Source organism: Rana temporaria, chromosome 6 (assembly GCF_905171775.1).
Source record: "Rana temporaria chromosome 6, aRanTem1.1, whole genome shotgun sequence".
Classification (NCBI taxonomy): domain Eukaryota; kingdom Metazoa; phylum Chordata; class Amphibia; order Anura; family Ranidae; genus Rana; species Rana temporaria.
The window spans coordinates 215299650-215312072 of record NC_053494.1 but is presented as its reverse complement, the minus strand read 5'-3'; the positions used below and the strand labels follow the sequence as shown (position 1 = coordinate 215312072).

The window sequence follows — 12423 nt, the reverse complement described above, 5'->3', positions numbered from 1 at the left end:
CTATTCAAATCAATGGGCTCCCGTAGAGAACCATTGATTTTGAATAGAGAAAGAAACGCCGGACGAGGCTTAACACAGCATTAAGCCTCGTTAAATCACGTTTGCCGGCGTCTGACGTCTTTACAGCTCTAACGCTGGAGCTTCAGAACGCACTGGTCCTGTTTTTTTTTTTTGCAACTTAAAAAACGGCTCAGCCATTTACAGCTCAAAAACGTCATGGTGGGCATGAGACCATAGACTAACATGGAGAGCCGTTTTTAAGCTGCAAAAAACGCTCCGAAAAGTGGCTGTAAAAACGTCCGTTGGCATAAGGCCTTATATGAAAGAACACATCCCTGGCATCCCTGTAGACATGCATGCTGGCCACTGGTTGGTGCAGATATTTAGCTGTGCAAACTGCTGATCAGTTGATTATACTCTATCTGCTTGTGGAACAGATAACACAGCTAATGTCTGCAACACCCAGTGGAAGCCACAATGCCTTATCAATGCCGCGCCATACATTTTGGCCCCTTACTATAGTCTCAGAGGCCCGGTCTTGGCACATATATAGCAATGGATAAACTGAGGGCGGGTATGCCTGGAGGTAGCCGATTTCTCCTTAACCACTTAAGGACCGAGCCTCTTTCTGAGGTTTGTTGTTTACAATTTTTTTTGCTAGAAAATTACCTAGAACCCCCAAACATTATACACCCTAGAGAATAAAATGGCGGTCGTTGCAATACTTTCTGTCACACCATGACAGAAAGTCTTATTGACCCCACATCTCTCCATAAAGAGGACCTGTCACAATAGAGGCCGGCGCGGGCTTACGACGATAGAGATTTCCCTTGACCATCTGGTCACCAGTCATCTCTATGACCGTCGGAGGCCCGGGGGCGTGACGTTATGACGTCACACCCGGTTTCCCGGAAGTAAACAAAGCGGCGATCGCGGCTGTCGTCATGAGATCGGTGATTTTTTTTCCCGATATCATGCTTTCCAGTCTGGAGGAGAGATGGGGGGTCTTATTGACCCCGCATCTCTCCATAAAGAGGACCTGTCACAATAGATTCCTTGTAAGCTCTATTGAGCAGGGCCCTCTGATCCCTCCTGTAGTGAATTGTATTGTGACTGTACTGTCTTCCCTGATGTAAAGCGCTGTGCAAACTGTTGGCGCTATATAAATCCTGTATAATAATTACAAGGGATGTTTACATTCCTTGCAATAGGAATAAAAGTGATCAAATATAGGGGGCGTGGCCTGGACGGGATCCGAGATGGCTGCTTAGAGAAGGAGCTCCGCACACAGAGGACGAAAAGAAGCACATTTCCAGGATCCATCCGACCCTAAAACATGGGTAAATCCACAAGGAGCTCCTCAACACCCCGCACGCTGAAAGAGACCGGGACCCAGCTAAGTAACAACATCCCAGAGATGTTCCGGACCCGGCCGTCAGGGACACACGCGGAGACACACGCTACACAGGCCGCATCCCCGGCCTCGAGTAGCAACACGGCCGAATCGCCGTTCGCCGACGGCGGAACTATGGCGTCCAACCCCAGCCTGCTAGACCTCCAGAGGGACCTGCAGAAGGTGGCGCTGGACATCAAGCACACCCTCACAGCGGCTATATCCGATCTGAAATCGGACATCCACACGATGAATCACCGCATCACGGCAGTGGAGGAATCCTCTCAGATGCAGGCAGCAGCGGTCAGGCAAGTACAGAGGGCCTACGATCTACAACTCCCACACATGTTTGAACTCCACAGGCAAGTGGAGGAATTAGACAACCGTGGCCGCAGACATAACATTAGGGTGAGGGGGCTACCCGAGGGGGTAGACCAAGCTACCATGCCACAGACAGTTTGCGCCATTTTCAATGACCTGCTTGGGCGCCCAGCTGAAACCCCCATCGAAATGGAACGAATCCATCGGGCCCTGAGACCTCCTCCCCGTGACTCTGAACCCCCAAGAGACATTGTCTGCTGCATTGTCAATTTTCCCCTTAAGGAAGAAATACTGCGGAAGGCGAGAGACAGAGGCCGCATTTTGTTTAATGGAGCAGACATTAAACTATTTCAAGATCTCTCCCAAATAACATTACAAAACAGACGGACACTGCGCCCCCTGCTGGACACGTTGCGGGCTCGCAACATCCAGTATAGGTGGAAGTTCCCCTTCTGCCTCTCGGCCTCCTCCAGAGGTCACACAGCTCTCCTCCGTACCCCAGAAGACCTGCCCACGTTCTGCGAGCAGCTGGATATTCCACCTATTGACCTGCCGGACTGGTACGCTTTCTACTTCCCTGCTGAGCCGTGGAAACCGGTCTCCCACACTTCGTCCCCGAAGTCGCAAAGGCAACGTTCCAGACGTCGCAGACTGGACCCCACAGCACCTAATGACCGCCATTCCCACCGTGATCCTCCTCCACGTGACCTTGAACCAGCCGTCACCCCGCGTAGGGGCCACCAAGATGCTTAAATCCTGAAGACCTCACCCATCCACTCAACAATGACGAGAGGGAACCCCCGTTATGTTTTTGCTCATGTTCTTTTTCCTTTTTCTTGTTGCTCCCTCTCGATCTTTTTTCAGCTTGAAGGTTTGCCTGTTCTTATCTCCACCCGTATTGCACAGTCGGGCCCTAGACGACTGACATCGCCCGGTAACCCGAAAGGCCGTAGCCGACGCGATACAGTGAGCTTCCGATATCCTCCCGCGACTCCAGATGGACAAACCCCTGGATCTCCCCGACTCAGGTACTGTTTCATCAGATTGTTTGCACGTACACAGTCGCAATAGCCCCCCGTGAACCAAGCTGAATCATTATTTGTAGATTCTAAAGCTCAGGTATTGATGTGATCATTACACATGTATAGCTGCTATGGCCTCCTACGAACCCCAGCGAGTCCATTTCCTTGAAGCGCTCCAGCTTAGACACTGGTTGACTCTGCCATTAGCCCATATGCACATCTATAACTGCAGTATCCCCCTGCGAATCTCATTGGACAACTTCTGATACCACTTCAGCCCAGATTCTGCTGTGTTTTATTCGTTAGAGCGTGTGTGCACTTAAGACTACTAGATATTTCGCTCTGCTATGTCCCCTTGCCCCCCTGAGGGCCTAAGGGAAATCCTACACGCCTCTTACACTTTCACTATGGGCGATACTCATACTTATACTCACTGCAAAAACTGATAGTTGGGATTTCAAATGTTGCTATACATGTGTGGGTTGAGCTTATATCAAGCGGGAAGCTGTGACTACCTTCTCGGAGGAGGTTCCTGGCAGCTACATCTGGGTCTAGAGGGAGATGACCTATCCAGGTAAAGATGCGGATCGCCTAGTTTTCTCAGAATGGGGAAATTGTATTGTATTTTACAACCCTGATGAAACATGTACTGGTCTTCTTTAATCGTTTGTTTTAACTGTTTATCTGCTTAAAGACTGACTGTTTTATACTTAATGTGTTTATAGGATTGGGTAGGTCCAACCCCTTTCGGGTGTGCTAGAAGCTTCCTGGCGGTACTCAAAACCGCCAGATGCTGTCACTACTCACATGTTATCTAGGATTTTGCCTACTTGATAGACTTTGGCCCTTGATTCTGCCTACCTTGCACTTGGTGTGCGGTTAAGCCGCAAATTGACTGCGGAGCTGAGCAGACCCAACGGACTACTGATCAGCTTTACTCTGGAACGTTAATGTCCCTCTTTAGTGGTGATACGTCTCTATCCACACCCTGGAAACACCTGTTCTCCACCCTTCGTCCTCTGTGGTGCGACATTCCGTATTCCGCCCACGGTTTTCTATCCCCCCCACAGCTTCCCTACTGGATTGAAGCTGACATTCCGGACTCCCTCCCTACCCCCCTAAGGTGGGTGGGTATTTCCCTAGCCATCTCCGGTAATTTCTCACACCTGGGACTGATACACCCTGCGTAGGTGTGACTTTTAATTCTATTATCCCCCTCCCCCGGTTCTGCTCAACTAGACAGACCCCCTCTCCCCTCTCCCCCCCCCCCTAATTTTTTCTTTTCTTTTTTTTCTCTTGCTTTTTCCTTTTTTTTCTCTCTCTCTCTTCTCTCTCTCTCCCCCCTTCTTTCCCATTTCTTTCTTTTCTTACACCTCCTCCCTCCCTCTCCCTGGGTCCAGCGAGTGACGCAAATCCCTTGCATACACTCTCTACTCCCCGCCAGCTGTTACGATGCAGAAGACACAGATCCCTACCCAACAATTGTCGCTGAAATGCCTCTTGTTAAATGTCAAAGGCCTCAACCTCCCAGAAAAAAGGTCGCAGGTCTTAGCTGCTCTGACCAAACACAAAGCTCACTTCCTCCTGTTACAGGAAACACACTTCCGTTCAGATGCCATCCCTAAACTAGGCAACCATGTATACAAATGTGCATTGCATTCCACAAACCCAGACTCCAAAACAAAAGGGGTCTCAATCCTCATCTCCAAACACGCTGATTTCCAAATTTTAGACACAATGATAGACCCCGAAGGTAGATACATATTTGTTAAAGGTAGATACGCCTCCAAACCTGTTACGCTAGCAAATGTATATTGTCCAAACGAACACCAAACTTCCTTTTTCAGGAAAGTGTCCGATCTTCTCTTCACATTTCGCGAAGGGATCGTGCTGCTAGGAGGGGACTTTAATGTCCCCCTCAACCCAACTGTAGATACATCCACCGGTACGACGGCTCTCTCTTACAGAGCCCTCCGCCAAATCAAAATCCAGCTACAGAACCTGACGCTCCATGACACATGGCGCACCATGTTCCCCACTGGAAAAGACTACACCTTTTTTTCCCCCCCGCATAACAAATACTCAAGAATCGACTATTTCTTTCTTTCTCAAACAGACCTTTCACTTCTCACGAAGGCCACCATAGAACCAATGTTTCTATCAGACCACCACCCCATTACAGTGACACTCGTCTTTCCAGAATCCAACAAGACGACTAAGACCTGGAGACTGAACCCCTCCTTACTAAAAGACCCCGAAAACCTTAGACAGATAAGCGCACGAATCCAACGATACTTTGGAGAGAACGCCACCCCTGACGTGACACCCATCACACTATGGGAAGCCCACAAGTGCGTTATTAGAGGGACTTTGATTGCCCTGTCAACAGCGCATAAAAAACGACACCAAGAAAGGATTAAGACACTCATTGCCACGATTAACCGCCTTGAAGCTGCCCATAAACAGTCGGCCTTGCAAGCCACACTACAAGACCTCCTGCTTGCGCGCTCCACCCTGCTAGACGAATTAGGCAAACGTACCAGGCGACAATACGTCCTTGGCCAGAAAATCTTCTACGAGCATGGGAACAAGAGCGGGAGATTATTGGCGCGCACGATACAGGCTTCCAAAACTTCTTCGGTAATCCATCATATCCGGGACAAAAATGGCAATGTGTTCTCTAAAAATGAGGACATAACCAAGCAATTCGAGAAATTTTACTCAAAACTCTATAATTTGACGCCAGAAGGGGGGAAACCAGCCGACGCGCTCACACGTTCGGTCCAAATAAAAGAATTCCTTGCTCGATATTCCCCCAAGTCCATTCCCTCGGAAAAGGCGGAGGCCATGGAGAGTCCTCTCTCCATGGAAGAACTTAAATTGGCAATTAAACAAATGAAAGTGGGAAAAAGCCCGGGCCCTGATGGCCTCCCCTTAGTTTATTACAAATGCTTCCAAGACGACCTTACCCCTCAAATGCTGCGGACATTTAACTCATTCGCAAACCCCCAAGTGTCATTAGGAAGAATGTTAGAAGCCCATATAGCTGTTATCCCGAAAGATGGTAAAGACCCTTCACTAGTTTCGAACTACAGGCCAATATCCTTGCTTAATGTAGATATTAAACTCTACTCAAAAATCCTAGCAAACAGGCTGATATCACTGATTCCGGGCCTTGTTCTACCCGATCAAGTAGATTTTGTCCCTGGCAGGGAAGCCAGAGACAACACCATCCGTACACTAAATCTACACCACTGGCTCACCTCATCAGGCACTAAGGGGTTCCTACTCTCCCTCGACGCTGAGAAGGCGTTCGACAGGGTGGCCTGGGATTACATGCGGGAGGTTTTGAGGAACATAGGACTCCTTCCTCGCATGTTCGCGCATATTGATGCTCTGTACTCTAATCCCTCAGCCAAAGTTAAGGCTAATGGCCTCCTGTCGGACGCCTTCTCTATTAGCAACGGCACGCGTCAGGGCTGTCCGCTGTCCCCCTTGATCTTTGTCCTAACATTAGAACCCCTATTAAACAGAATACGTGACAATACTGACATCAAGGGCATCCCTTTTGACCGCAGAGAATTCAAAATCGCAGCCTTTGCCGACGACATACTATTATCCTTACAAGCCCCCCGAATCTCTTTACCTAACCTATTAAAGGACATTAATTACTTTGGGACACTGTCCAACCTTAAAATAAATTACACAAAATCTCATGCACTCAATGTGACACTGTCCCCCCAAGACGTCTCTCACTGTCAGGACTCCTTCCCTTTTCAGTGGAAAACTGAGGCCATTACCTACCTAGGAATCCAAATCACTAGAAAGTTGTCAGATCTATATAGCGAAAACTTCCTTTCCTCCCTCACTAAAATTCAATCAGACTTGAAAGAATGGGCCACACTAAACATATCTTGGTTCGGACGTTCAGCGCTCGTGAAAATGGTTGTCTTACCTCGCCTTTTATACATAATGCAAACTATCCCAATCCACTTACCCCCCTCCTTTTTCGCGACATACAAAAAGGCCTGCACAGCCTTCATATGGAAGAATTCAACCCCACGCATTAAATTCTCGCGCCTAACCTGTGCAAAGACGTCGGGCGGAATTGGGCTCCCTGACCTGAACAAGTATTACCTAGCTTGCCATCTAACCAGAGTAGTCGACTGGAAAACTCACAAAAAAAGCAAACCCTGGGTGATGTTAGAAAACTCCTTTTCACAGTTCTTGACACATACTCTACCTTGGGTGACGCCCAGATATTGGCCCCCATCTATCAGGCAGCACCCTCTCATTCTCCCCTCTCTTCTAGCCTTCAGGAAAGCGATGTCTCTCTTCAACCTATCCTCACAACCAGGTCCGCTGACTCCCATGAGAGAGAACCCTGAGTTCCCACCGGGAGAGTCCAAAACATTCCTGCAAAGGGAATGGCCACACGAGGAGGTTCTGGCTTGTCATTTCTTTCATAAAGGCCGTCGGCGTTCCTACGATGAGTTGAACTCCGATTCTCGTACGGGTGCCTTTCCCTTCTGGTCATACAGACAACTGTCACACTTCCTTACCTCCACAAACGCGAACGACCCCTGGAATAGAAGTCTTACGCCATTCGAAACACTATGTACACGCTCTACGCCCCAGAGACATCTAATCTCATGTATTTATGCTCTTATGCAAGCTGACAAGGACCCCTCCCTGACACAGTCGCTACATACTTCCTGGGAGGTAGATTTACAACTGACTCTCACGGAAGATGACTGGGAATCCATCTATACATCTGCTCACAAAGGCTCGATGAATGTAGCTATCCAGGAAAATGGATATAAAATCATCACAAAATGGTATAGGACCCCAGCTCGCTTACACAAGTTCTCACCCTCAGTTCCGAACACCTGTTGGAGGTGTCAAAATGCAATAGGCTCCATGATTCACATCTGGTGGGAATGCCCTCTGCTCCAACCATTTTGGAGAGAAGTTCACTCCATAATCTCCTCGGTCACCACCTATACCTTAGACTACACCCCAGCTCAATACCTTTTACACCACACATCCCTCTCCCGACACGCCTACCAGAAATCATTGGCCATGCACATGGTCAATGCGGCCAGACTCTGCATCCCCACCCACTGGCGCTCATCGGATGTCCCAACCATCAGAGAGTGGCTGGCCAGGGTGTCCAAAATTGAGGAGATGGAGGAATTAATTTATATTGCCCAGGATCGTATTCAGAAGTTTACAACGACGTGGGCATGTTGGTCACACTTCAGGAACTCAGATTTGTACAAGTCCCTTGCTAGCAAGAAACTACTTGTCAGAAGGATTCTCACGACCTGGACCCACCCCACTTCCCCCCCTCCCCTCTTTTCTTTTTTTTTTTTGTGTGTTCTTTCTTTTCTTTCCCCTCTCTTCCCCTTTTTTTTCCTCTTCTTTTCTCTCTCCGTCCCCCTCTCCAACTGGGGCCCTTGGCCCCTCCGGCGATATAACCGACCAACACCTCCCCCAGGCCCCCTGACTGAACCACAAGTGTCGGTTATCAATGATTTGTCCATAGGCTTATGGCATTTAATTGGTGTTAATATGTTAAATACTACATGGCGCTACCTTACGTACTCACTGATGCCGTGATCAGCTGTGTTACCTTGCTTATGTCACGCCATAATTGTACTACCAGAAGTATTGTCATACTTTGTTTGTACTTGTGCATTTTTATACGCATATATGTATGACTATCTTTTCCTTAATAAAAATCTTTTTTGTGGAAAAAAAAAAAAAAAAGTGATCAAATATAAAAAGTAAAAATAAAAAAATGAAGTAAAAAAAATAAAGATAAAAATTGTAAAAGGCCCCTGTCCCCGGTAGCTCACGCTCAAGCGAACACACACACATAATATTCCTATTACAAGGGAGGAATATAATACTATTCCTGTTTACATCCCTTGTAATAGGAATAAAAGTGATCAAAAAAATAAAAATGTAAAAATAAAATAAAAAAATATATATTTTTTTAAAACGCCCCTGTCCCCGGTAGCTCGCGCTTAGAAGAGAACACACACATAAGTCCCGCCCACACATGTAAACGCTGTTCAAACCCCACATGTGAGGTATCGCCGCATGCGCTAGAGCGAGAGCAACAATTCTAGCACTACAACTCTTCTGTAACTCTAAACTGGTAACCTGTAAACAAAATTCAAGCGTCGCCTATTGAGATTTTTAAGTACCGAAGTTTGGCGCCATTCCATGAGTGTGCGTAATTTTAAAGCGTGACATGTTAGGTATCTATTTACATCATCTTTCACGTTATACAAAAAAAAATGGGCTAACTTTACTGTTTTGTTGTTTTTATTTAATTCATTAAACCGTTTTCTTTTTCCAAAAAAAGGCTTTTGAAAAATGATTGCGCAAATACCGTAAAAAGTTGCAATGACCACCACTCTATTCCCTAGAGTGTCTGCTAAAAAAAAAAAACGTATAGAATGTTTGGGGGTTCTGAGTAATTTTCTAGCAAAAAAAAAAGTTTTAAATGAAGGAGAGAAGTGTCGGAGGGGTGTGGCTTAGGGGCGCAACTGTGTTGGATTTGGCTAGATTGATAAACACTTCCCTACCAGGCCTATTCGAGGCCTGGTAGGGAAGTGTTTATCAATGTAGCCAAATCCAACACAGTTGCGCCCCTAAGCCACACCCCTCCGACACGGTTTACCCCAGTTGGGCTTATTTGTATACAAATGCACCAAGTGTGGTAAAATGCGTCAGGGGGCATGGCTTAGGGCGGTGGACAGTGTAAAAGTCAGCTACTTTGATGAAATTTCATGGGATGACTTTCATCTCATTCGATCTTGTACTTTTTAATTTTACAATTTTTGCCGTCTTGTACTGTACTTCATCGTCCACTTTGGGTTACATCGACTTTACATTCGACTATAACATTAGCTGCTCCTTTCTCTCCTTAGGTATCGCTGTTGCCGTCGTGGTTTTGGTCCTCGTGGTCCTCATCATCGTGGTGCTTCGTTACAAGTACCGGCACAAGGGGACGTATTTCACCAACGAAGCAAAAGGCACGGAATTTGCCGAGAGCGCCGACGCCGCCCTGAAAAACGACCCGTCGCTGCAAGAGTCCATAGATGAGTCAAAGAAAGAATATTTCATCTGAGAGGAAGGAGAATCATCCCTCCACCCCCCTCGCCGTCCTCACCGTGTTTACATTGGGAAACACTACCGCGTTCTACGGCAGAAAAACTCCATCAAAAGTCCCGTTCCTCAGAGCGGGGCTCATTGTGTCTCAGGGGATCACCACTAACATGCTGGATTATATACTAAAACAAATAAAAAGAACATTTTTGGCACGATGCCGCGAGGCTAATGAAAAATTCTAACGCCGAGGCGTTTGTATTGAGGCTTCCGGCAAGGACGGCCGAAGAATTAGCAAAGCTTTTGTATCTTGGATTCCATTTATTGGCTACATTTAAATGATAATCCCCATTCCCTAAATCAGCCCTTCTAAACCTTTTTTTTTAAGTTTAGAGGAACCCTTAAAATATCTTTCAGGTCTCGGGGAACCCCTGCAAAAAATGACTGTATCTACAGCTCATGATATATTGGTGTGATGGTCATTGGGAAGAATGCTCCTTCCATTGGTGGTTATTGGGAAGAATGCTCCCTCCATTGGTGGTCATTGGGAAGAATGCTCCCTCCATTGGTGGTCATTGGGAAGAATGGTCCTTACATTGGTGGTCATTGGGAAGAATGCTCCTTACACTGGTGTTCATTGGGAAGAATGGTCCTTGCATTGGTGGTCATTGGAAAAAAAATGGTCCTGATATTGGTGGTCATTGGGAAGAATGGTCCTCTTACAGATAGCTAAAAAGATCAATTGTATCAGAGGGAACTTTTCGGAGAGGCAGAAATTGCTCCTTGCTCAAGGAACCCCTTGCAACCTCTGGAGGAACCTTAGGTTTCCATGGAACCCTGGTTGAGGAACCTAGCCTTAATGGAACAACCATCATCAAAAATTGATAAACCTATTGCAGTCCGTAAAATCATCACTTCTCCACCTTCCATATCTTTCAGGTCTCGGGGAACCCCTGCTAAAAATGACTATATCTACAGCTCATGATATATTGGTGTGATGGTCATTGGGAAGAATGCTCCTTACATTGGTGATCAGTGAGAAGAATGTTCCTTACATTGGTGATCAGTGAGAAGAATGTTCCTTACATTGGTGATCAGTGAGAAGAATGTTCCTTACATTGGTGATCAGTGGGAAGAATGTTCCTTACATTGGTGATCAGTGAGAAGAATGTTCCTTACATTGGTGATCAGTGGGAAGAATGTTCCTTACATTGGTGATCAGTGAGAAGAATGTCCCTTACATTGGTGATCAGTGAGAAGAATGTCCCTTACATTGGTGGTCAGTGAGAAGAATGTCCCTTACATTGGTGATCAGTGGGAAGAATGTTCCTTACATTGGTGATCAGTGAGAAGAATGTTCCTTACATTGGTGATCAGTGGGAAGAATGTCCCTTACATTGGTGATCAGTGAGAAGAATGTCCCTTACATTGGTGATCAGTGAGAAGAATGTTCCTTACATTGGTGATCAGTGGGAAGAATGTCCCTTACATTGGTGATCAGTGAGAAGAATGTCCCTTACATTGGTGATCAGTGGGAAGAATGTCCCTTACATTGGTGATCAGTGAGAAGAATGCTCCTTACATTGGTGATCAGTGAGAAGAATGTCCCTTACAGTGGTGATCAGTGAGAAGAATGCTCCTTACATTGGTGGTCATTGGGAAGAATGGTCCTTACATTGGTGTTCATTGGGAAGAATGCTCCTTACACTTGTGGTCATTTAGAAGAATGCTCCTTGCATTGGTGGTCATTGGAAAAAAAATGGTCCTGACATTGGTGGTCATTGGGAACAATGATCCTTAAAATTGTGGTCATTGGGAAGGATTACCCTCTTACAGATAGCTAAAAAGATCAATGGTGTCAGAGGGAACTTTTCGGAGAGGCAGAAATTGCTCCTTGCTCAAGGAACCCCTTGCAACCTCTGGAGGAACCTTAGGTTTCCATGGAACCCTGGTTGAGGAACCTAGCCTTAATGGATTAAAGGAACAACCATCATCAAGACTTGATAACCCTATTGCAGTCCCTACCATCAGCATTTCTCCACCACCCCCTAAAATATGCTACTATGAGGCTGAAATTTGATGTGCACTAAAGTCTCAGCTGATTACAGCTGCCATTTTACAAGGGTGCAGTGACCTACACCAACCAATCAGCTTCCATTGTTTCATCTGATGGGTTGCTATAGGTCAGCACTAAATCACTACTGCTCTTAATACCATCTTGTTAAAGATTGTTATATGTAATTGTTACATTGTTTTTTTTTTCTTTTTTCTTGTTTCTTTAAATCTATGGCTTGGTTCAAACCTACAGGTGCAACAAAACACAAGCGGGCCTCCACGTGTTCCCGCATGTCACGCATAGGACAGCCCATTCATTTCAGTGGGCTGCCCAATGCATGAGAAATGATTAGCGGGAAGGTTCCCGGCAGGGCCGTCTTAATAGCATCATGGGCCCCTGGGTAAAGTAATGCTCTGGGGCCCCTACAATGATGACAGTGCAGGTAAACAGACATCAAGTAGGTAGGAGGCAGACTGCCTCCCCTGTGTATCTATCACTCTCAGCGCCAT

The 12423-nt window shown here is 46.5% G+C and overlaps 1 protein-coding gene across 1 annotated transcript in view; it reads left to right on the top strand.

Moving 5' to 3' along the window:
* LOC120944254 (glycophorin-C-like) overlaps nucleotides 1–10049 on the top strand; it is a 36923-nt gene extending 26874 nt beyond the window's left edge. The window contains exon 3 of the mRNA XM_040358243.1: nucleotides 9681–10049. Coding sequence (XP_040214177.1) covers nucleotides 9681–9880 — 200 coding nt within the window. The 3' untranslated portion in view covers nucleotides 9881–10049. The remainder of the gene's footprint in view (nucleotides 1–9680) is intronic.
* The last annotated feature ends 2374 nt before the right edge of the window (nucleotides 10050–12423 follow it).